Source organism: Micromesistius poutassou, assembly GCF_964030765.1.
Source record: "Micromesistius poutassou genome assembly, chromosome: 5".
In the NCBI taxonomy this organism is placed as follows: domain Eukaryota; kingdom Metazoa; phylum Chordata; class Actinopteri; order Gadiformes; family Gadidae; genus Micromesistius; species Micromesistius poutassou.
The window spans coordinates 13,528,353-13,554,074 of record NC_140275.1 but is presented as its reverse complement, the minus strand read 5'-3'; the positions used below and the strand labels follow the sequence as shown (position 1 = coordinate 13,554,074).

Below are 25,722 nucleotides of genomic sequence, written 5' to 3'. Positions count from 1 at the left end.
GCATCCAGAGCCGCTACTGCAACACGCTGTCCCAGCTGTGCTGTTTCCTGTCAATCTGAAACAGTTCAATTCAAATCATTTCAAAAACCCTTGCAAAACATTTAAAAAGCCCTGAAAAGGATAATATTGGAAGGTAATATTTCTGTTGTGTGTGTGTGTGTGTGTGTGCAGCATGGGACCCCTCCTCTGCTGATAGCGGCGGGCTGCGGGAACATTCAGATCATCGAGGTGTTGATAGCGAAAGGCGCGGAGATCAAGGCCAACGATAAGGTACTAACTCACCCCTCTCCTCTCTGTCCCTGACGCGGCACGCCAGGTCAGGCCGCAGGGGGGGCAGGGGGGCAGGCGCACATAAAGCAATGCTCCCTTTGCGGCCTCATGGACCATGAAATACAGCCTCGTACCGACGCTCACTGGGTAGCGACCCAAAGGCTTCACGGCTTTGATTGATCACCACCAGTGGAAGTGACAGATTGATGACCAGTACTCCCAGTGCTACCAGCGGCTGGACAATCCCATACACGTGCGCCTGTACTCTTGTATGGCCCCGTGACAATGCAAGGACAGGCTGCTTCTCCAGTCATTTTGAAGATGCGTTTTTCTTTCTATGTCAATCGCCGCTGAAAAATGACTTCATTCAGAGCCCGTCGCTTATCAGACTCATTAGCATATTGTAGGGCAGATGCCTTTCTATATGGTTATTGGTGTCCGGATGATTAATCATCACCAGGGGGTTATCTTTTCTCCAGACGATCCATGCTCATGCATATTGTATATTTAATCTCATATAACATGCACCTGATGCCTTCTTTAAATGTTCCTTGCTTAGGTCATTATAATATAATTTTATGCTATATTATATTGGTCATGTAAAAATAAGACTTCCTTGCATTTTATTGGACATTCTTATATTATATTATGTATTCCATTGGCAGCATCAAAAATAAGACTTCCTTGCATTTCAAATTCCTGCAACGAATTCGGTGGCAGGAAACTCAATAATTCCAGGCTTCACTTACCATGAAAAAGATGCAAATTCAGCACATCTATGAGAACCGGGTTCTTCTGGAGCCAAGTGGGCCCGTGGAGTGTTTTTGGTTTGCGTGTGGTATTTACAAAGTGGAGGCTTGCTGGTAGCGTCTGCAGCCAAGACGATAGTGGAGCCGGCCGAGGTCATTCATAAATCCCCACGCTTGGCTTTGCATTGAAACCCTTCACAGAGCGGGACCAACGCCATCTATTACGCAGCAAGACACGGACACGTGGGAACCCTGAAGTTCCTCCATGAAAACAAGTGCCCACTGGACGTCCAAGATAAGGTGAGTCACTCTCTTTCTCCCTCTCGAGCCCTCTCTCTCTCTCACACTCATTCCTCATCTCGTTCTCTCTCGTTCTTCTTGCCCTCTGACTCTCTCTCTCTCTCTCTCTCTCTCTCTCTCTCTCGCTCTCTCTCTCTCTCTCTCTCTCTCTCTCTCTCTCTCTCTCTCTTGCTCCCTTTCCCTCCCTCTCCTTCTCCCCCTCTGACTCTCTCTCTCCCTCCTTCCCTACCTCCGACCCCCTCCCACTCTCTCTCCCCCTCTCCTCTCTCTCCCGCTCTCCCTATCCCTCTCTCTCCCCCTCTCCTTCTCTCTCTCCCCCTCTCCTTCTCTCTCTCTTTCACTCTCACTCATCCCTCATCTCATGCTTCACACATACACATTCAAGCCATTTCAGTCCTCACACATTCCTGCATCAGCATCTTTTATGCGCACAAACGCGCACACACCAATCAAGTCTCACATGGATTTTTGTTTCACTCGTGCCTTACATACGAACCAAGAGACGCACACAGACTGTAACAAACACAAGCAAGCGGATACATACACACGCATACAGATACACAAAGCACACACACAGCAGCACCCACTAGAGGAGAAAATCAGGAACGGTGGCATTTTTGTCGCTGTTGCCATAGAAACAAGACTTGCTGAATAAGTGTGTGTGTCGGTCCTCGTGTGGGTTAAACTGCATGGGTGTGCAGTGCATGCTTTAAAGGTTGGTGATTTTGTTGGGTCTTGCTTGTAAAACATGATTGGTCAGCCCATATCCTGGAGTGCTGTCGAAATCTCTCCAATTATCCCCCGCTGCATATGATCGCCTGGCCCTGATGGAGAGTAAACACAGCGCGCTCCTCTCGGAGTTCACTTAGCATGAGTTATGGACACAATGCGTGTGTGTGTGTGTGTGTGTGTGTGTGTGTGTGTGTGTGTGTGTGTGTGTGTGTGTGTGTGCACTCAAGGCTGTCTAAGCACATGCTTGTGTCAGCAATTATTTTGAGTCTTCAGAGTATGTATCTAACGGTATTTATGAACAGAATCATGACTCAAAAATTCATGACTTGCTAAATCGTTTGAAGCTAATTGCATTTTGCTTGCCATTCTTCCTATGGATATTAAATGTTTCCCATTTTGGGAGCGCTTCTAAGCAGTACCTCTCTATATAGTATCTCTCAACTGCTAGGCAGTTGTTGACGCTCCCTAAAAGAGAGGCGACAGAGTAAGAACGGGCGCGTTTCCAAGTTGAACGGTCCTATGTTGTTGTCCACGCAGAGCGGGGAGACGGCTCTGCATGTGGCGGCTCGCTATGGCAACGTGGACGTGGTCACCTACCTCTGCAGCATCAAGGCCAACCCGGACCTGTCCGACCGGGTAGGAATATCAATCAGTCCATCTTCAACACACTCACTGGTGGTTTCGATACTGTAGGACGTGGTGTGTGTATATTAGGATGACTAGTGCATTATTATGTACACTATTAAAAGTCAGTGACAGTTGCTAGCCTAAAAACTAACAATGACAGATCTTTATTTTAGTCTTCCATCACCAAATTTGTTAAAGCTTTTACTACAAGTAAAAGTACATTTACAGGACAAGAGGACAATCTCTAGCATGTGCCCCTCAGAACTAGATTAAGTTAGAAAAAGTACTACTACCAATAGGGAGTCAGGGACCTTAGATCCAAGTGGTCTACCAATATGAAGATACAAGAGGTCTTCCACTAAGGAGTCAGACACTATAAATCCAAAGATGTCTACTAATAAGGACTGTGAGACCATAGATCCAAGATGTCTACCACTAAGGAGTCAGAAACTATGGATCCAAGACCTCAAAGTACCTCAATTCCACTAAGAGGATCGACAAAGATCCACAAGTCAAACTTACCGCCTTCACCCTCCCTCTCCCTCTCCCTCTCCCTCTCCCTCTCCCTCCCTCTCCCTCACCCCCTCTCTCTCTCTCCCTCACCCCCTCTCTCCCTCCCTCTCTTCCTTCCTCCCTCTCACCCTCCCTCTCCCTCACCCTCCCTCCCTCACCCCCTCCCTCCCTCACCCTCCCTCCCTCTCCCTCGATCCCTCCCTCTCTCCCTCACCCTCACCCTCTCCCTCCCTCCCTCCCTCCGGTGCGTCTTCCCCCCCATCAGGAGCAGGAGACGCCGCTGCACTGCGCGGCGTGGCACGGCTACTCCTCTGTGGCGCGGGCCCTCTGCCAGGCCGGCTGCCAGGTGGACGCCAAGAACCGCGAGGGGGAGAGCCCGCTGCTGACGGCGTCGGCGCGCGGCTTCGCCGACATCGTGGAGTGCCTGGCGGAGCACCGGGCCACCATGGAGGCCACCGACAAGGTGGGCGGGGGGGGGGTGGGGGGGACCAACAGGTGTATGGGTCCTTTGTGATGGACGGTGGAGAGATGGACAGTCCCAGTCCCGTCGGTCTGTCCGTCCTTGTTTTCACGAGAGTTCTACAAAGAAACCGACGCAAAATTAGTTCAAGAGTTTGTTCAAGTATGCAAATGCCATTATTCCAACGGTTCTTTAAAAGTTGTCTCCGAAAACCGGATTGGAAGCACTCAGAGTAAGCAGTGGGTTTAAAATGCAGATTGTACTGTTTTATAAAAGGGTTGATTTAGAACAACATTGTGTGTGTGTTTTTGTGTGTTTTTGTGTGTGTGTGTGCGTGCGTGTGCGTACCGTGTTTCCAGGACGGCCACACTGCGCTCCACCTGGCCGTGCGCAGGTGTCAGCTGGAGGTGGTGCACTGCCTGCTCAGGCACCACTGCCACGTGGACCAGCAGGATCGCCATGGCAACACGGCGCTGCACATCGCGTGCAAGGACGGCAACCTGCCCATCGTCACAGCGATCTGCGGCGCCAAGGCCGGACTGGACCTGCCCAACAAGGTCTGGCTTGTCTTTTCCCATTAAACCTGAATCTCACCAGTCACACTTTGGAGATTAATCTGAAATCCAATAAAATGTTTTTTTGATGTTTACTAACACTGGCCCAGATGTGCGAGTTTGGTATTATCTGTTGATTGTTAGTTACGCACTTACAGACCCCCGCCTCCAGCAACATGATTGGTCTAAGCCAATGTAAAGGGAATAATAACAGAAAGACCCGTTCACCCAGACTTTAGACCTCGTAATCTAACGTCTGAATTGTGAGACTATTGAACCTCTAAGTCTCTTCCCTGCAGGTCTCCCAGCTAATTGGTCTGTTGTCCTACCTGAAGCTGAGATTGGTGCGGTCACGGCCGACAATGACCTGTGTGTCACAGTGTTTTAGCAGCACCCGATCAAGGAATGTACGAGGACATTCTTCGTCCGTGGTGCTTTTATGATTTCATAAAGGAAACGGGGAAACATTTTCTACCAAGCAGTATCACAGAGATCCCGGATAACCTGTTTGGCCTAGTGACATGCAAACAAACGGTCACCATCACCACTTCCCCACTATCGTACTCTTAAAATAGAATCAACAAACAGGAGGCTCCCCTGTTTCACATTGTGTGTGTGTGTGTGTGTGTGTGTGTGTGTGTGTGTGTGTGTGTGCATTGAATGTTTACCCAACGAGCCATTCCCTCTGAAGGTTTTGTTTTGACGTGGCTGCCCACACGTTGGACCTTGGTCTTGTGTCTATATCGCACACCGTCCGTTTGAATGTATCCAGATCCGAGAGGACTCATGCACTCGGAGCTCATGTGTTTGGCTTCCTCTGCATGCACGCAAACACACACACACACACACACACACACACACACACACACACACACACACACACACACACACACACACACACACACACAGTAGTTTAGATATTGCAGAAAGTGCAGCGATCCGTGTGACTCATTCATTATTTATCCCGATTGTTTTCTCGAACGGCACACGTCACGGCCTTCGACCTCCACGTCGGGCCCCTTTCGCCTTCCTCCTCTAAACTCAATAACAACGTCTCCCTCACCTCCTTCCCTCCCTCCCTCGTTCAACTTTTAACCGCGTCTGTCTATGTTTCCATCGCACGGGTGCTAATTCAATCCCATCGCCACAAATCAAGCGGCGAGTGACGCCGCAGGCACTGTGGGTCTGCGCGAAGCGGACAGAACAGGCGGCGTCGCGACCGAGCAGGCGGTTAAACCGACAGAAGGCAACGGGGTCTGGAGACACCGGGGGACACCCCGGCGGGCATCACGCCCCCGGCGTTGCGTTAAATACAACGGCGTTGTTCACACGGCCACAGGTGGAAGGAGAGCCTGTTGATATTGCTCAGTCGCTTCGCTTTAATCTATTGTTTTGTCAGATGTGCTCATATTTCCCCCGGGAAGGGAAGTCTCCATTACGCGTGTTTGCGCACAGTTCCAGCAGCAAACCACGGGAAAACACCCACCCTCTTCTTATTGATTTTTCCTTCCCGGGGGCCTGTCAGCGCGTTAACAGATGTGCAGAGATTTCCCGCACGTGCTACGAGGCGGCGCGTACTGTGTCCCGTTCGGCGTCCAGGCGTTGTTTAATGTTCCGCACGCCGGTGTGGTTTGTAGTCCACACATCAATGCGAGACTCGGTAGGGGAATCTATTTTTCTGCTCGTCCTGGCAGGACAGATCTGTGTAGCCGCACCTAGGGTTTCAATCGATACTCGGTACCGTGTAACACATCCAAAACGTCTAAATATCGGAATCGAATATGGAGACGCAAGGAGGGAATTCCAACCGACAACATGGGTTGTGGTGACGAGGTGTGTGTGTGTGTGTTCCTGCTGAATTGTTATGTCACTCGATTTGTATCAAATGTAACTCAATGAGGCGCATGGTCACTAAAGTGTCTTTTGCTCAAATGCTGAATCTCCGCAGATATATTCGGACAACTACAGAGATTTGTAATGTATGTATAACGACTTACTTTCAAAATATAGGGTATATAAGATAGAATAGATAAGATTTAATGTATAAACATTAGGGTGTGGATATTAAAAAAATATTTAATGTAAGTGTAAGGATTCTTTGCTTGTGTAACACAAAAAACGTTGATGTCATCTAAGTGGAAACGTATTCTTGGTCCCGTCCTACCTAGGGTGCTATCATGTATTGGCCTGTGGTCGATTCACATCAACTATGTTCAGTTCTTTTCAGCTACTTTCATTTAAAAAACCAATGGTGGACACTGACGGATCTGTACAACCCCAAAAATCTGAATATCGTATTGCAGTTTTTATTGAAAAGCAATTCAATCCCAATCGCAATACACATCGTACCGGAACTCAAACGTCGCACAGTGAGCTCCCTGCCGATTCCCTTCCAATTCCCTTCACTAACATACACAAACACATGAAAGAGCAATACTTTACAAGTGTCAAAACACAAGGCCATTTTCCTGTTATTTTCCACCGTCACCACGGAAACCTTTTTTCTACAAATACAGATTCTCTTGTGAAAACAAGCAGCCAACCTCCTTCCACCCTTTCCACTCCACTCACTCCACACTCTTCCCCCCCCCCCCCCCTCTGTGTGCAGTATGGCAGAACGCCCCTGCACCTCGCCTCCAACAACGGGGGTCTGGAGGTGGTCCGACATCTGTGTCTGGCAGGAGCTAACATCGATGCTGTCACCAACGTGAGTCAACGCTCTCTCACTCACACAAACACACGCGCGCGCCCACGTGCGCGATGCTAAACACAACACTCGTACCAACCGTCGTGGGCACTGAAGCCTGACCTTGGAAAGGTAACCAGCAGAATAACAATGCTGTTTGTTCCTCAGGCTGCTTGGATGAAATCAGTGCCAAAGCACAAAAAGAACGAAAATAAGGGATATACAATATATGAATAAGAGAAACCACCCTGGGTGGTTGGCATACAGATTAATTTGGATAAGTTAATTTTATGCTTGGGCTGTCAAGCAAGTCTTTTTTCCTGTTTTTATGTATATGTATATATGCTAAACAGTAGAAAAGCGCTGAAAGCAGATTTGGGACACTAAGAGGATTTGGATCAGCCTCGTTGCCGCATGCAAGGCTTTGGGTGTGAATAATGTCAGGGACACCGTCCTAATAAGTTGTGTCCCCATTTAACACACATCAGGCTGAATACTGGATTTCACTCATGTGTCCTTGGATTTTAAGGCTTTTAAGTGTATATATGCCTATAATATAAATGCAAAGTGATTATATTGGCTAAATAAATGTATGTTCTTATTTTATTCAAGGGTTTGTGATACTGCAGAGTGTTAAGCTAAAGGAAAATGTCTTGCTATTTGAACTGAATAAAAATGTCATTATTTACATTTTAACGCACATTGATAAAGTTTATAGAAATTCTACTCAGTGAAATCTTGAACACATATTTTGATTAATAAAATACCCTATATGACAATTAAAAATGCTATATATGCAATTGTACATTGACTACATGGGTGAACAGCGAGCCTTTGCATAAATTCTATCCATGTGTGATTTTAAATAGATCTGTCCCAGCAAGGGATGTGACCAGGTCTTAATGCTATCCCTCAACCACTCTACATATAATGTAGATGTCTCTCTACTTAGGGCTTTAGTAATACTTATATGAAGGGAAGAGGACACAGGCATCAACACTGAAGTTGGGGGCAGCTGGTTGTATAGCCAGCTATAGGGGTCATCTATAAATGTTTTAACATTGATTTGACGCTTCAATATTTCAAGCTGAATAAGTGACATTAAAAATGAAAAAGAGGATTTCTCTGGCGTAGACCACGAGCTACACATCTATATGCACCTCTCCTCCTCTGCCTTCGATCCCCTGCAAGTTAATATTGCATTATGGCTGAGATGCTATACATGTTTAATCTAGAAGGAAGCTACTGGGGTCATGTATAATTTATTGTCCCTTTTTGCTCAGCGTTTTCGATTGTTTGGTTCTTCAGGATGTGTTATTTGTACGGTTGAATGGAATAACTTAAAAAATTGCTGGCTCATATAAGGTGCATATAATATGTACTCGGTTTAAACTTGAATTTCCGAAATAGTTTGAGTCGAACCATAGGGTGTGGCAGAACCGCAATATATGTTTTGCCATTTCCTTCAGGCTGTTTTGAAGCATATTGTTGGCTATATTCAAAAATATTTTATTACAGATAACATGTTTCTTTATTTGAGGTTTGGGACAGATTGATGGATTGCAGGAACCAACGCTATGAAAACCTTGCTGTGTGTACCAGGGCTGAGTGGCATGAGGAGTATAATGACCATGTCTATAAACTGAAGTACATGGAGGGAATCGATCATAGAACATTAAGTTTGATCTCCTGTTGGTTCTTTTTTTCCACAGGACGGCAAGACTGCAGAGGATCTGGCCTCCAGTGAACAACACGAAGTCATCTTCACACTGCTAGGCAGGCTTAAAAAGGTACACACACACAATAGGGGGATGACATTGAAGGCGCTGTGTGGAGGTGTTGAAGGACGTGATTTCATCAAGTCTGCTATACTTGATCAACTTCTCCACCATCTTAGCTCTGTTGCCGGCAACACCTTCAGTCGAGTCTCAATGTTGCAGATGAAAACACAAATAATGTACAACTGATGTAAACCAAGCAGCGATTTACAAGTGAAGCTGAGAGCAATCAAAGCACACAAACAACAAACAACAACAAAAGTTGGAGTGGCTACAAAACCAAGGGAATGTGCTGCACAAACTATGGGTTCAGCTTCCAACAAGGTTTGGTCTCTCACCAGGACAACCACAAGCTGAGCTACATCCAGCAGCTGCGTGCCAGCCAGCTGCTGCAGCCCAGGATCAAGCTCAAGCTGTTCGGGCACCAGGGGGTGGGCAAGAGCACCCTGCTGGAGTCCCTGAAGTGCGGCATCCTGCGGAGCCTCTTCAGGAGGAAGAGGACGAGGATCTCCAACCCTTCCCGCCACCCCAGCTCCCCCGTCGCCTCCAAGCCCGCCGGTAGGTGGAAGTCCTCCTAAGTCAGTCGCGTCACGAATAAACATCCACGAAAACAACAAAATAATCTGGAAGGGGTTACCTCAGCAGAGGCTTTTGCGTAAACTACACTTTACAAAACAATGGTGACTTAAATTAAGCAAATTCCGAAGGAGATATTTAAATAGAATCAAAGAGTGACTGTTATATTTTCAAGAGTATTCTTGGGCTATTTTATTCCTTTTTATTCAATATGATCCCTGGCTGCGGACACTTGGAGCACAGGTTCATGGCCGTGTTTTCTGCTGAGCGCTTTGTGCTCCGTTCACCATCTTAACCTGATCACCTTGACAGCTGAGAGCAACGCTTGCCCCCCTGGGCTCTGACAGTCTCCTCCTCCAGTCAGACCTGCAGACAGTGATTACTGAGGCTCTCAAAGAATCCCACGCACACACAAGAAACACACACACGCACACGTCCCCCCTGTGAATGTTTCTCTTTACTTTACTTTTACTTTACTGTGTCTCTCGCCTGCTCTGTCTTCCTTTTTCTCTCTTAATCACACACTCTTCCATTAACACATGTAGACACACACACAAAGACACACACACACACACACGCCTTCACACGTGTGCACACACGCTCAGGCATGCACACAAACATGGACTCTTCCTTTCACACAAACAAACACCCTCAACTGCACACACACACACACACACACACACACACACACACACAGGCGTACTCCCAACACACACACACACACACACACACACAGACAGAGTTCACATGCGCTCTTCCTTTCACACGCATGCACACAAGCGCACAGAATCACAAATACATTCTATTGTGTTTTTCCTTAACCACTCTTTACCGGCACCATTATCTCCTACAGAGGCCTGCTTCCCTCCCTGATAATGGCTCTTATGTGAGACGTCTAGAGTTGCACATCAGCTGAAGCTCCAGGGCCTCTGTAGCCCGACAATCAGACCGGATTTCTTTAAAGCCTTTTAAACATTCTGGGGAAATGCTTACCAGAATAAAGAGATTGTTTCTGGTGCATGCTATTATTTGGAAAATGAAAAATCTGAGACACTAACGTGGTAGTTAAAAATAGATATATAATGTATTTGTAATGCATTTGGTTTTCTTCTGTGAACTATAAATTGTGCACCATCACATTATGGAATGTTCATTTTGATGAATCCCTCTTCAGGAGGTTCAGCCATCAGGTGATGTGTGGGCTCACACATCACGTCGTTGTCCCACATTGTTCAGCCTTTGGAAACTGGAAACTCAGATATTCATAGCTGTTGCTTTAAAACAGCCGGTTTCAAGTTGTTCAAATAGTTGTTCAAATAGTTAAATTCAATCCTAATACCTGCTTATGTTTTCAATAATGGGTGCAGAACAGTGCAAGTGAAACCAATATGCATCTCTTGATCAATATCTCTCTCTCTCTCTATCTATATATCACTCTATCTACATTCCTCCAGTCTAAATAAAGCTGGCTGCTCACCCCCCCCCCACCCCCCACCCCCCCACCCCTACACACACACACACACACACACGGAAAATAGCTTAGGTTCCTTTTAACCCCAAAAAAGGGAGATTTGGGCCTGCTGCCAGAGGAAAGATGCGGCCCCAGATGTCGGAGCAGCGCTTCATTCCTCAGGACCAGAGCAGAACATTTATAATGAAAAGTCAGTCAGCTGTCTCTTGAAATGAGCTAACCCAAACAGGCCTCAAATTCTGCCTCAATGCATGGATTACATTCCCCTATAGATTCCTATCTGTACTCCTACCTAAACACTCTTTCCTATGTTACTTGGGACTAGAGTAGTGTTTTATGCTATTTTGTCAATATTTGATGTGCAAGTTCAGAGGTGGTTGGCTTTGATTCGATTATTTTCTGTGTGACAATTTTTTTTGCTTTTATTATTTTTGGGATTGAAAATCACATACAGACCCATCTTTGATCAGTGACTGTTGGATCAGTGGAAGACCAATCAGGTTGGATCCACTTTCTAAAGCTCTTAAGTGTTTAAAATGTGGCTGAACTGGAGATTAATTATTTCTTTCTCTGGAGCTTTGCAACATTGCCGGAAAAAAAACACAACCGGTCTCTTTTTGTGGGGAAACAGCACCCCCATGTGTCTGAAAATAGACTTTCATACCAACTAAAAATACCAACAACAAGTCACCAACTCTCTGATATATTATTATATAAAATTGTATTACATAAAACGCTTTTACCACAATTCATATGGGGTTGTCAATGCATTCAAAATATAGCCTGTATGTGTACGGAAAGATTTATATTTCTACACAGAACCCACTTATATATATTGGATTGTTGTGTTAAACCCTTGTGCTGTGTCCGTCTCCCTGTAGTCTCTGTGAGCATCTCCAACCTGTACCCGGGCTGTGAGAACGTGAGCGTGAGGAGCCGGAGCATGATGTTCGAGCCCAGCCTGACCAAGGGGGTGCTGGAGGTGTTCTCCCCCGTCCACAACGCCCTGTCCTCGGCCGACGAGCTGGCCACCAGGGCCATCGACATCCAGAACACCAACATCAACGGTGAGGCCCTCTGGGTGTAGGGAGGATAGGATCATACTGATACTCATGATAATACCATCATCCCAAGGACGCTTGGCATTGAGATGAGATGAGAGGTGTTTTATTTACCTCACATGGAAAACGTGGGCGTCCCGGTAGAAGGTAATAGGAATTCATCAGAGATAAACATTGTTAAATGATTAAGGTTGATGGGTTAGGTAGACATCAAGATGTACACTGAGGAACGAATGTATTTCGTCTAAAGCACGGTTATGTTCATAAGGTCTGTGATGGTGAATCGTTTCCTCCCTTCCTGCATGTGAAGGGATGCAGATGAGTTTTCTGCTGAGTTTTGAAGTCCACCGTTTTGTGCTGCATGAGATGAAAAACCTGGTCCTCAGCAGCTGCCTTACAGCACTTCAAAATGAACTGAGCTGCAGTAAAACACAATATTACACCACTTGGATATAGGGGGCAGGACATTCTAGGGGGAGGTTAGGGTGTTTGACTCCCAACAGTAGGGCGCAGGGTTAAATCCCCCCCCCCCCATATACAATCTACATGTAGCGCGTAGGCATCATTTAGCAAGGTGCCCTAAACCCTACCTGTCCCTTAATATAAGGCATCTAAATTCACTGACTGTCGGTCGCTTTGGATAAAGGTGTCTGCTAAATGCCTTGAATGGAAATCGATTTTTATTGTAGCTATAGGCATTCAAACAGTCCACCTTTTCAATCCACCGCACAAACAGCACTAGGCATATCTAGGTATATGGGTTACAGAGGGGGAAATCACCCATGCTCTCTTCTGCCCCCTGCAGGCGTGGGGGACTTCAGCGTGTGGGAGTTCTCTGGGAACCCTGTGTACCAGTGTGCCTACGACTACTTTGCGGCCAACGACGTGACGGCCCTGCACCTGGTGCTGTTCAGCCTGGAGGAGCCCTACGAGACCCAGCTGGGGCACATCACCTACTGGCTGAACACACTCAAGGCACTCACCCTGCCCTCGGAAAACATCGGTCAGCACCGGCCGTGTGTGTGTGTGTGTGTGCTCATGCGTGTGCTTGTGCGTTGGTTGTTGTGAGGATGGGGGGGGGGAATAATGGCCGGGGAAAATGCTGGTAGATTCATCCGTGAAGCAATATTTCACCCATTTTGCATATGTGGCTGAATATCTACTTACCCTTCTTCTCATGAACATGCAAACTAAAAGAGAATGACCCTTCTCGTTTGCATGTGTGCGACGATCCGGTCTTTACCTTCACTTGCATTGAGCAGGCTGCAAGCCTTCAAATAAGACAGCTTTTCAAACTATATGAGAGAGCGAGTCCCTGATTCCTCCTCGTTTTGTATTTCCCTCATTGTGTTTCATAACGTTCGTGTGTGTGTGTGTGTGTGTGTGTGTGTGTGTGTGTGTGTGTGTGTGTGTGTGTGTGTGTGTGTGTGTGTGTGTGTGTGTGTGTGTGTGTGTGTGTGTGTGTGTGTGTGTGTGTGTGTGTGTGTCCCCCTCAGCGTTCGCAGGGCGCCTGCAGAAGCCCCTGGCCGTGTCGCTGGTGGGCACCCACGCCGACCTGGCCAACGTCCCCCGGGCCTTCTCCGGAGAGTTCCTCTACGACAAGGAGAGGGCGCTGCTCAAGGAAGTCCGGAACAGGTGCGTGGTCCCGTCACGGCGGCCGCGGCAGTACCTCAGGGAGGTAGAGCGGGTTGGCTGGTAACCGCAAGGTTGCTAGTTCGATCCCCGGCTCCTCCCGGAGTGTCGAGGTGTCCCTGAGCGAGGCACCTCACCCTAACTGCTCCCGACGAGCTGGCTGTCTGCCTTGCATTGTCGACTCCGCCGTCGGTGTGCGAATGTGTGCATGAATGGGTGAATGTCTGGCAGTATTGCAAAGCGCTTTGGATAAAAGCGCTGTATATATGCAGTCCATTTACCGTGGTTTTACTAGCTGCGGCTCAGGAGGACCCAGAGGTCGGTCGCAGAAGAAGCCGACAGGTGGCGCGATGCGATGCATTTGTCTTTTGCTTAATTAAGCGTACTGCTTCATGCTTTATTCATTAGTGTATTTTAAGTGCAGAGTTAGAAGACAGGGTTAGAATACGGAAGTGGTGCTGCTGTATTGGTTAACGGCAACAAAGGCAACCGCTTAAGAGACTATGGACTCTATCGAGGTTGTTCTAAATCGATTAAAATGTCTTCTCTATCGCCAATTCTGTCTGATATCAGGCTAGTACAATTCTGTGAACCAAATTTCGGACTAATCTATTTTTTACTATAATTTTCATATATATATATATATATAAAATACATCATAAACCACATCATAAATCAATGCTGGACGATCCATTCATGGTAATGAGCATTTTATGCGGCAGCTGTTTCCCAGATGTGCTGCTCCACTTGTGTCCTGTCAGTGAGGTGAGATGGCTGCTGTGTGTCCTCCAGGTTTGGGACTGACCTTCAGATCAGCGACAAGCTGTTTGTCATGGACGTCGGGGCCTCCAACTCTAAAGACATGAAGACACTGAGGAGTCATCTGCAGGAGCTGCGGACCACCATCATCTCGGTAGACCACACATGCACGACTCACACACACGACTCACACACTTTTCAATAAGACAAGATCATGTGTACTTTATGGATCCCTGATGGGAAATCAGAAGTCGAAGCAGAAGTTCAGAAGTTCAGTTCATTGTGAGAATTTAAAGTTTTAAAAGATTTTAAAAAAGATTATATTATATTTTCCTAAATTGTATTTAACTTTTTCATCAGTCTCTGCTGTTGCATATGTATCCAAAAATCCTGCAGAACATAGTGCAGATGTATTCAATTATTTCCAATCACCACACAGATAGCCCCACCTGAACCTTTCGAGCATGCACGCACGCACACACGCACGCGGGCGCGATCCAAAAACGGTACTTACAATAAATCACACTCGCCCATGCGTTGACTCCGTCTCTTCCCCCCCCCCCGCCCCCCTCTCTGCCTGTGTGTCACCCTGGGGTGCTGCTCTCTCCACGGGGGGGTCTCAGAGGTGCGGCCCCATGACCTTGCTGTCGGAGCGTCTGCTGGCCACGCTGCCCGCCTGGAGGAAGCTGAGCGGACCCAACCAGCTGACGTCATGGCAACAGTTTGTCAGCGACGTCCAGGAGCACATCAACCCGCTGGCCAGCCAGGACCACCTGCGCACCCTGGCTCTGCAGCTGCACAGCATGGGAGAGGTGAGGAGGGCGGTATAATAGCGGGCACCCTAAGGTACTGGAGGAGAAGGACAACAATGTTCCTGCACCTGCATACTTAAAGGGGACATATTATACCACCAGGTGTGAGTGTGATTAGCCGCTACAAGCTGTTTTGAAAATCGGCCTGTTTTGAAAATCGGCCTCTTCTGACATCGCAAGTTGGCGTGTCCACCTAGATGTGTGCTGGATAGATCAGTCTACCAGCCTACCAAAGTGGACTGTAGCAATCGTTGTTCATTTGACTCAAGCAATGGCTACTCATACTCACACCTGGTGGTATAATATGTCACCTTTTAAAATAATGGGGTCTAAAACAGTTTCCAGTGCTACCACTGCGTTCTACCACTTGAGGGCACTGTTTGATTATGAGTGCTACTGCCTCGGGGTCTAACAATCACACATGGAACTAAAAGGGAAAATGTTTACCTTCTGGGGAGGGCCTTGGTTCTTACAGCTAAACAAAGCGCTGGCTAAAATATTTAGTAGTTTAGTTTAGTTTAGTAGAGTCATGCTTCACGATAAGGTGACCTCGTTATTTTTGCGTATTTTTGGTTTTACCGACCAAATCTAACATTTGCATTAAAATATTTGCATGTGTGTGGGTGGTAAATATTAATAACTTGTTCTCTGTGTGGCTCTTCACCATACGTTTTAACGACCACATTTTAACGCCCTGCTCTCTCATTTCCCGTACTTCACTCCTCTCTTCTTCCTGCATTCCTACTCAATGTGATTCATTCAATCAACCATCTCTATCTCTTCCCTCCTCTACCTCCTTCCCTCCCTCTCTTTCTCCATCCCTCCCCCTCTCTCTCTCTCTCTCTCCCTCTCTTTCTCCCTCCGTGCCCCTCTTTCTCTCTCTCTCTCTCCCCCTCTCTCCATGACCCTCCCTCCCCCCGCCGCGTGCAGATCAACATCATGCAGAGCGAGACGGTGCAGGACGTGGTGCTGCTGGAGCCGCGCTGGCTGTGCAGCAACGTGCTGGCCCGGCTGCTGTCGGTGGAGACGCCCAAGGCCATCCACCACTACAGGGGGCGCTACAGGCTGGAGGAGGTGCAGGCGCTGGCGCCCGACAGCGACGTGGACGAGCTGCTGCAGGTCCTCGACGCCATGGACGTGTGCGCCCGCGACCTCACCAACCCCTCCATGGTGGACGTGCCGGCGCTCATCAAGACCAACGGCCTGCACCGCTCCTGGACGGAGGAGGAGGAGGAGGAGGAGGAGGCGCTGATCTACGGCGGCGTGCGGCTGGTCCCCGCCGAGCACCTCACAGCCTTCCCCTGCGGCCTGTTCCACAAGCTGCAGGTCAACCTGTGCCGCTGGAGCCACCAGCAGAAGCCCGAGGAGGAGGGCGGCGGCGAGGAGATGGACCGGGACATCCGCCTGTGGACCAACGGGGCCAAGGTGAGCCAGCCCAGCGCCGAGGCCATGGTGCTGCTGGTCAACCACGGCCAGGGCGTAGAGATCCAGGTGCGCGGGCACGACTCTGAGCGGGCCAAGTGCTACGCCCTGCTGGACACCGTGTGCAGCATCGCGGAGAACCTGCTGGCCTCCACGCTGCCGGGGCTGCTGACGGCCAAGTACTACCTGAGCCCCCAGCAGCTGCGGCAGCACCAGGGCCCCGTCATGATCTACCAGCCCAAAGACTTCCTGCGCGCCCAGCTGCAACGCGAGTCCTCGCTCACCAACACCATGGGCGGCTACCGCGAGGCCTTCAGCAGCATCCTGGCGTTCGGCTGCGCAGAGGTGTACCAGCAGGGCAGCCTGGGCACGGACGTCCACATCTCCAACGTGTGCCTGTTGGCGCGCAGGAAGCTGTGCCGCATGCTGGACCCCCCCGACGCGCTGGGGAAGGACTGGTGCCTGCTGGCCATGAACCTGGGCCTCACGGAGCTGGTGGCCAAGCACAGCGCGCTGGGCACCCCCAACGGCAGCGCGCCGGAGCCGGAGCCGGAGCGGTGCGACCCGGAGCTGGAGCCGCCGCCGCCCAGCCCCACGGCGGCCCTGCTGCAGGAGTGGAGCGTGCGTCCGGACAGCACGGTGGGCGTCCTGATGGCCAAGCTGAGGGAGCTGGGCCGGCGGGACGTGGCCGACTTCCTGCTCAAGAGCTCTCCTATTTTCCGGGTCAACATGGAGGCGGTGGGCGCGGCCCCCGGAGGCTACGTGGCCGCCTGCAACGGGGGCACGTCGTACAACTCCATCAGCTCCGTCATATCCCGCTGAGTCCAGCACAGACGGAGCCTGACTCACACTGCTTTGGATTCAGAACGGTGTCCGTGCCGGGTTGAGCTATATACTGATACCCCCCCCCCCCCCCAGTTAAAGTATTTCAGTTTTCCTGGCCCCGGCCGGAGTTTAGAGATCCGTCTTGGTGAACATTAAGTGCAATCTTTACCCAGAGACTACTGGCATCTCCCTCCTCCATCGCTCTGTGACGTGAAGGCGGCCTGTAGAGTGGATGTCGTGTTGATGCCTCCCATGTAATGTAATGACCCTATTTTCCAATATGAATGTGTCTAGAATCACTTGAGTGTTCCCAGAAGGAATTATTTGCTCAGCTGCTTAACTTCTTAATCTGTTGTGCTGCTTTGTTTTTTTGTTTTTTACAATAACAACACTCCCTTAAGACAAACTCTCTTTGTTGCAATCGGTCTAGTGTGTACACGTGATAACAGCCTTTTGGTTCATTGAGTTATTTGGTTGCGGTTGTCCTACAGTGTAGGTGATATGAATTGCTGCTGTCTTGAAGCACATGGTCCATGGTTCAGCCCCAGTTTGTCTCATTCCCACCTCTGTTCCAAACGGTTTGGGCGATGATGGAGATTCAGATCGATGCCGAATGTTATGTATCTATGTCAGTTTGTTTGTTGTTTTTTTGGCTTGAGTGGCTTTTGGCCCTTTTGACACCCCTTGCCCTACCCAAAGATAAGCACAATATCTCTGTTGACAGGAAATAGTTTTACTCTTTAAACATCAGAGGAGCTGTGCCTTGTTCAAGCTTTTAAAGACGACAAATCAATACTGCGCAATGTTGTTTAGATGCTGTTAAATGGGAAAAAACATTAGAAAAGCATATCAAAGGCAACTTTAACGGTGGTAAACAGCGTTTACAACAGGGTAAAGCAATGCACACATACTAGTTAGTTTAAGCGTGCATAAAGGGATAACAATGCACCAAACTTGCATCACCCTATATCTTGATGAAATGTACATGGATGGTGTTGGAATTTTATTAATGAGGTGAATCCTTTACAGCCAAAGCCACCTGTTGAGTGGACCTGTGCATATGGTTATTTTCCTTGTCTTGATCAGGTCAGAACTATAGAGGGTCAAATGATAGAACACAGCTTCTAGGGAGAATAAGTTGTGTTGTTCTGATGAAGACATAAGGCCTGGCTTTAACTTCCTCCTTTTGGTTTGGGTGGGGGCTGGCTTTCTCAATAATCTCAATATGTTGCGCCACCATTTTACACACCCTGGAAGTAAAATCTAACTCCTTCTGACCCACACTGACAATTGGACTTTGGACTCCAATTTTCAACTTTTTTTCTACCCTATGTCTAAGGAAATCATTTTTGTTACATGTCGAAAAAAGTGTTGCACATGTGGTGCAGAAACATGAAGTGTATAGGTTTTTGAGATGAAACATGGAGGTTTTTGGACATAATGGCACTTGTTTTGTGTGTGCCTTCCTTGCCAGCATCCACAGTATTCCCCCTTTGCCCCAGATCGTAAATCGGATGCTTCATATGCTACTGTTGGGGCTCCTGACAATTGCCAATATATCCAGTGTACTTATTGGTACATTGTAAATACCTAAGACCTATGTGTTGCTTCTGTTTCTCATGCCCACTTTTTTATTTTATATATATATATAATATTCCAAGCGGTCTGTCCAAATCGGTTGTTTGTAAAGAGGCAACATGAATGTACTGCAAGTGTTTTTGTTGTGAGTAAAAATCATACATTAAAATGAAATCTTCACTCAATTCCGCTCTGAATGAGTATATACACGTACAAGCTGTTGAACTGAAATGTCCCATTAGGTTGATACATGGAAACCTGTCATTTACTCAAAGCTGGGCTGTATCTGTCATATTGTTGCCAACTGTTGTGTGCCTACACAAGCCTTGTTCCTTTATCAAAAACTTTTTATACGCTAAAAAGAATTCTGAAAGAAAAAAGGTTTTCTTTTTACCTGCCCCAAAAAAAGACTTTGTAAAAGTTGTGTCTGAATGATACTGATGCGAGTGGTGTGTCTTCTCTACATTTCTCTCCCTCAAAGAAAAAATTGAATTCTAGGCCGACTTATTTACCTGAGTCTTGTTCTTTGAGGTACACAGATGGATGAGACAGAGTTAAGAGAAAGAGACCAGGGTTGTTAGCCGTGGCGACTGTGGTAGGCCTACAGTAGATTGATTCAGTCTTTTTGTTACATTTATTCAGCATGTTTTCGACTGCAACATTCATAGTACTTCTGACACAACAGTGTTGCACATTTTTATAATAAATTCTTTACCCGATTTGCATTTGTTTTATTGCCTCAATTACAGCTCTTCATGTTAAATAATTTGCCTCAAAGCAACTGTATATTTTATATAGCTTTGTTTCTAGAATGTTTCCTTCCCTTAGTTCATAAGAATAATTTCTCAGTAAGTTCAGCCACTAAAGTGCTTTTTAGTGGCTGTGTGAAAATGAATTAAGCTGCTGAATGTGCTTGGCAGAAAAAACATAATTAAAGTTACCATTAAAATACTCCAACAATAAGAATATTAAATATATAAAAATGTGATTGAAAAAACAGTGCCGCCAAGGTTGTCCTACATCATCCCACAACATCAAATGTTCTTATTTGAACGCCTAATAGAAACTGGTTGCAGAAAGCGAATGAATGGCCTGCTCCACCCGTTTCACAGGATGTCCTAGGGGCGAAGGGGGAACATCCTGTCGTGTTCCCTTAATGTAGTTGGTCAACGGCAGGGTGGAGAAGTGACTTGCAGTTTCTATCAATCTTTCCTACTGTGAAAAGGAGATAGTTGCAGTATTGGCTGCTGATAGTACACTTATGTAAATGACATGTTGCTGAGTCAGATTATGTAAGGGGTTAACAGTTTATTTGAAGTAATTCGCCTTCTGCGTCGCCGTTGAGTCCCGGGCGGCAATATTCCCCCTCCCCTGGTGTGTGGTCCCTCAGGCAGAACCAGAGACTGCAGTGGTAGGGCAACGTTACAAAACTCGTAACGTTGTCGGTTGGTTAGTGAATGCGAACGTAGTCCTACACCTGCTGCTTTAATGACTAGACTCTCAAGGATTGATTCACTGGTTCATGCACTTAAAATATTTTAGCGTAAACATAACCAAAACTAGGGAAGGCTACTAAATAGCAGTATCTGGTGTGTCTTTTTTAAAGGAAAACACAAAAAAATGTATTGGTCCAATCTTAGTGAAGCAAGCCCTTGAAATCCTGACATGACACGAAATTATTGACCCTAACCCTTATCTCTCCCCCCCCCCCCCCCCCCCCCCATAGTGTGTGTGTGTGTGTGTGTGTGTGTGTGTGTGTGTGTGTGTGTGTGTGTGTGTGTGTGTGTGTGTGTGTGTGTGTGTGTGTGTCAGAGAAAAAAAATCCAAAACTGCTCATCCCTTTGCAATGACATGGCTTTTTTTTAGGAAGTAGCCAAGCACCCAAGGAAGATCGTCACGTGCTATCACGGGATCACATGCTGTCTACGTCACATGCATGGGCGGAGTTTCGATGGCAAAAACACCCGAGTAACCTCACAGGGAACCAATCAGGAGACACCGTGTAAGCTCATCCAGCGTCGCTCCTGCATTTATAAACTTTGTGCATCTTTGTACTCCAAGCTGTCTTCCCTAACAACAACAAAGAATACAGTAAGTTTACGCAGTCAGTTGGCTTTTTAGATAACTGCAGATTTTGAAAGCTTCTCGTTTACATTACAATGTATTTTATTTTTCCTAAGAAATTTGTGCAAAGGATAATGGGAAATGTACGTGTTTGGGGAGTTGTTTTTTTCGGATCCCGTAAGGCCCGACTGAACACTGACTTCTGATTGCCATTTCGATCTAGACATATCAAATTCCACATTGCTTTAGTAGTATAGTATATATAGCTTGCAGCTTATCGTTTTACTACGGTGTCGCGGTGAATCCTTGTAGTCCTGTTTTTTTCCCCCCATCCACAATTCGTTATATAAATCAAGCCGATCATTGCTGGGTACCCGTTTCAAATATAAACAACACCGTGCTCATCGTCCGAACAGCTGAAATCTATCACCAATTGATTTTCCGTGCACTGGCCGCGGTCGGGTCCTGTTTTCCTCTGGTCTTAAAGGCTGCGCCGCCGCCCGGATCCCGTGACTCGGATCACACAAAGCGCTGTATTTTTTTTTAGGGATTTCTCAAGGTGTCGTTTCGGTAATCCGTGCTCTCTTCAGACGGGACTCAACCACATTGCGTCTACTCTCCATAGCCGTGGCTATTTTAGCTCTACTCGGTAAACAAGTCGCTCTTCAGGCCCGTGTCCTTGTTTTGTTAAGAGGGGATGTTGTATCTGCATTCTGCAATGTGGGAGCTATGGATCAGCGCTATGGACCTGGACTAGCTTGTCGATAGTGGATATCTTTCAGCATTCCTTGTCGATGGATTTGTGTAACCATGAACATCGTTCCTGATTTGTATATGCTGTTTGATATTTAACCCAACTTGTTTTTCTCCCCTTTCCCACTAGACGCCATGATGATGCTGCCTCTAGCGGTAGTTACGCTGTGCCTCAGTGCAGTCCTGTCCGCGCCCTCATTAGACCCACAGTTGGACGAGCACTGGAACCTATGGAAGGGGTGGCACAACAAGAAGTTTCATGTGGTGAGTCTTGGAATTAGTATTGTGAAGAATCTCAATGTAAGGAATTAAAATTCCTCCATTTCAAAAACGGATTCATGAAAAATATTGACTCCATGACCTGTTTCTATATTAAAGAAGGAAGAGGGCTGGAGGAGAATGGTGTGGGAGAAGAACTTGAAGAAGATTGAAATGCACAACCTGGAGCACTCCATTGGGAAGCACACATACACACTAGGGATGAATCACTTCGGAGATATGGTAAGAACCTGCACACAAGAGGTGGGACTGCGTTTACAATGGTGGTGTTTCTCAGGTTTCTGTTCAACACCTGTCTCAATGATATTAACTGCCCCAATAATCACCCACACCCAACTAAAGAATTTTGAGAAAGTTGGCGATTGGCCTTGTCATCAACACTTTTTTTTTTGTTAACTTCAAAAACAAGAACAGGCGGGTTTTGCACGCTGCGCCAATGTGTTTTGTTGTAGAAGTGTCCAACACGTACTCAACAAACGTGGCCCTTTTGGCAGTTCTAGACAAAAGCATATTCCACAAATGGCTGCGACGTCTTGGCGGTGGTGTCACTGTTGTGCTGCTCGGTCCTGTTTCTCCAGACCCATGAGGAGTTCAGGCAGGTGATGAACGGCTACAAGCCCAGGCAGCAGAGGAAGACCAAGGGATCTCTGTTCATGGAGCCCAACTTCCTGGCAGCCCCCCCTGCCGTGGACTGGAGAGAGAAGGGCTATGTGACCCCCGTTAAAGACCAGGTATGGCCAATTTTCTTCCCCTGCAACAATCTACTTGATGCTGTCCTGTGCATTAGGTATATATTTGAAGAGCAACGTGTATCTGCTGTCAATGTTTATCACTACGTAGCGAGGGAAGTATACACAACCTAACAGGTGGCATTTGACCATTGGAGTCCAGCAATGTGACCACAGTGGGGCAGACCAGTTTTTATTTGCACTTTTGTTGCAAAATAGATCCAGTCTGAAGTGCAAACACGCACTTGCTGACCTGTCACCGACACAAAGGAGAAATCCTTCTGTTAAAAAAAACGAACAAACGTCTTTTTGTAGCTTTTTGTATTGGAATTCCTAAAATGTGCGAATCTTAATGGCTTATGTGAGGGGTCATTTAAGTAAGATTTCATCTTTTGAGTTAAAACGCGATATATTTCTCCTTTTGGACATGCTTTTTATTTTTTTTTATTGGGCAAAATGTGTTAAAAGCGCAGACTGATAAGGTTGAGGTTGACATTTGGAAGTTTTCTTTTATCTTTTTACCGCACACTGTTTGCCCCCCTCCCCCCAACAGTGTTGGCTCCTCCCCCTTTACAGTACATTAAGCCTGTGGGTGTAAACTGAAACTTGAGCTATCAGCTGTAAACAGGGTAGGCTGGTGGAAGTAGAGTGGCACAATATTTTGACCTACTTTCAAAGGTCGTAATGCGAGGGGTGCGGAAAGGGACTTATTGTTTCTTTTGTCTTTTTTAGTTTAGCTCCAATATTGCACAAAAATAATAGATTATGGCCATAAATGCAAAAAGGTAATGAACCCAGTGTATTTCTTATCTGGCCAATTACACATGTACCACCACAAATGCAGTTCAGACTCTCTTCAGTATGTTAACCCAAACTTTGTCCCCGTGCCCCCCCCCCACCCCCCCCCCCCCCCCCCCCCCCCCCAGGGCGAGTGCGGTTCCTGCTGGGCCTTCAGTACCACCGGGGCTCTTGAGGGCCAGATCTTCAGGAAAAACCAAAAACTAGTGTCCCTCAGCGAGCAGAACCTTGTTGACTGCTCCCGGCCAGAGGGCAACGAGGGCTGCAACGGAGGCCTGATGGACCAGGCCTTCCAGTACGTCGAGGACAACAAAGGCCTGGACTCTGAGGACTCCTACCCTTACCTTGGCACTGTACGTACTGCATGATCTGTCTGGAAGAAATGGGGAAATGATTGTAAATGTGTACCTTATGACAAACTTTGAAAAATGACATTGGAACTGTTCACATAATGGCGTATGTAATGGCAAATGTTTTTTCTTGCGTTTTCTAGTATCTTGTGCTAACCGTTTCACTGCATGCTTCCTCCCTTTTTTTTGTCCAGGATGACCAGCCTTGCCACTACGACCCCAAGTTCAACTCCGCCAACGACACCGGCTTCGTGGACATTCCGAGCGGCAAGGAACGCGCCCTGATGAAGGCCGTGGCCTCGGTGGGACCCGTGTCCATCGCCATCGACGCTAGTCACGAGTCTTTCCAGTTCTACCAATCAGGTGAGCTGTGACACTGCGATGGCAGGTTTGGCACTGCTTGCTTAAAGTGTTATATATTTTTTTTATTTTTCTCTGCCAACAAACTTTTAATCATTTTTGATAACGTGATGTGGTGTTCTTAAGGCATCTACAACGAGAAGGAGTGCAGCAGTGAAGATCTGGACCATGGTGTGTTGGTGGTAGGCTATGGCTTCGAGGGCGACGACGTTGATGGCAAGAAGTACTGGATCGTCAAGAACAGGTGAGCCTTCTAATGACGTACTACCCCGTGTAGGGCAAGAGGTGTACCTGTGGATTGATGTACAGTTTTTGACCCAAAATAAACAAATGTCATCTTTGACTGCTTATGTATTGGCTCTCATATTTTGGTAAGAATTTAGCCTCGGAAAATGTTTTTCTTTTTATGATCTAATGTTGCGTCCATCCTTGCAGCTGGAGCGAGAACTGGGGAGATAAGGGCTACATCCTCATGGCTAAAGACAAGAAGAACCAATGTGGAGTCGCAACGGCTGCCAGCTACCCCCTGGTCTAGAAACCAGAGATTCAATGGTGTTGAACCTAGGATTTTGAAATGGTACTTGCTGGAGATGGCCATTCAACAAAAAGTGTTTTTAAATCAAGCTTAAACAAGGCAGGATTAACTTTGTCAGAGAAATACACTGTCGTGTTTCTGCATGTTTTATGGAGAAACAATGGTTTTAGGGAATGCCGTTATATAATGGCTTGATTTTATGCCACTTTATTCATTCATTCAAGGCCGTTTTTAGTTGATTTGTGTCTTTGTAAATATGTTTGCCTACTTTCTAGGCATTTTCTTAACCCTTGCCTTGTCCGTTACATAAATGTTCAAATACATTTTTTTTTTTTAGTACTTTTGCTGTGATCAATTAAATTTGTGACACTGTGGTTTGACTCTGGTTTTCCTTCATTCTATTCCAATAAGATTTTCCCTCAGTTTGGAATGTCTTTCAAATCAAATGCAGGTCATGCCTTTGACCAAGGCCCATTGTCTGAAGTTTATTGCCAGAGTAAAGAAAATAATAATCAGACAATCAAAACCATATATTGTGTACTCTGGTCTGATTGTGTGGGGTGGCAGTTTCTGCTGCCAGGTATCTCACGTGCGTATATTCATGCCGTGTGCTGGCAAGACTGAGTCATGTTCTATTCCCACCCTTTTTTCTTGTACTATCACAAGGGATATTCACTATTTAAACAAGGGTGTGCCTTCATTTGGTTAACCGATTCAGAACTCTACGTATTACTCTTCACATGACTACCTATTGCATAACTTATGCCCTAGTTTAATACTGAGTATATGCAGATAGGGTAAGTTACCATTATTGATTAAATCTGGTTTTATGACAGGGCTGTTCTTGACGCATATAGCCAGGAGTTACCCCAGATATACATCACATCCTCTTAAATGTTGACCTGATAATGTGTTGTTCCAAAAAATCCTTCTATTATACAATGTGTAGTGACCCAAGTTGGCCTTTGTGTACACAAACTGACAAAAGGTACACCATGTGCTAAACGAGCAGCTAGGCGGCTTAGGATTCCAGTGCTATTTTAGAAGCAT

At 46.9% G+C, this 25,722-nt stretch overlaps 2 protein-coding genes across 2 annotated transcripts in view; both read left to right on the top strand.

The window, feature by feature from the left end:
- dapk1 (death-associated protein kinase 1) overlaps positions 1-18,882 on the top strand; it is a 47,292-nt gene extending 28,410 nt beyond the window's left edge. Inside the window, exons 10-23 of the mRNA XM_084468170.1 lie at positions 172-270; positions 1,221-1,319; positions 2,589-2,687; positions 3,457-3,654; positions 4,011-4,208; positions 6,814-6,912; positions 8,604-8,681; positions 9,011-9,227; positions 11,598-11,783; positions 12,583-12,780; positions 13,274-13,412; positions 14,202-14,322; positions 14,792-14,980; positions 15,911-18,882. Coding sequence (XP_084324296.1) covers positions 172-270; positions 1,221-1,319; positions 2,589-2,687; positions 3,457-3,654; positions 4,011-4,208; positions 6,814-6,912; positions 8,604-8,681; positions 9,011-9,227; positions 11,598-11,783; positions 12,583-12,780; positions 13,274-13,412; positions 14,202-14,322; positions 14,792-14,980; positions 15,911-17,224 — 3,234 coding nt within the window. The 3' untranslated portion in view covers positions 17,225-18,882. The remainder of the gene's footprint in view (positions 1-171; positions 271-1,220; positions 1,320-2,588; positions 2,688-3,456; positions 3,655-4,010; positions 4,209-6,813; positions 6,913-8,603; positions 8,682-9,010; positions 9,228-11,597; positions 11,784-12,582; positions 12,781-13,273; positions 13,413-14,201; positions 14,323-14,791; positions 14,981-15,910) is intronic.
- Positions 18,883-20,763: 1,881 nt separating this feature from the next.
- On the top strand, positions 20,764-25,046 carry ctsla (cathepsin La). The gene is made up of 8 exons (XM_084467672.1): positions 20,764-20,896; positions 21,753-21,886; positions 22,001-22,123; positions 22,480-22,632; positions 23,556-23,780; positions 23,972-24,140; positions 24,264-24,381; positions 24,573-25,046. Exons 2-8 carry the CDS (start codon positions 21,758-21,760, stop codon positions 24,670-24,672), a joined length of 1,017 nt encoding a protein of 338 aa, XP_084323798.1. The 5' UTR covers positions 20,764-20,896; positions 21,753-21,757; the 3' UTR covers positions 24,673-25,046.
- Positions 25,047-25,722: the final 676 nt, after the last annotated feature.

Coding starts and splice junctions, on each gene's coding strand:
- ctsla (XM_084467672.1), top strand. CDS start 21,758: ATGATGATGCTGCCTCTAGCGGTAGTTACGCTGTGCCTCAGTGCAGTC. Junction 21,887..22,000: donor ACAACAAGAAGTTTCATGTG/GTGAGTCTTGGA, acceptor TCTATATTAAAG/AAGGAAGAGGGCTGGAGGAG. Junction 23,781..23,971: donor CCTACCCTTACCTTGGCACT/GTACGTACTGCA, acceptor TTTTTTGTCCAG/GATGACCAGCCTTGCCACTA.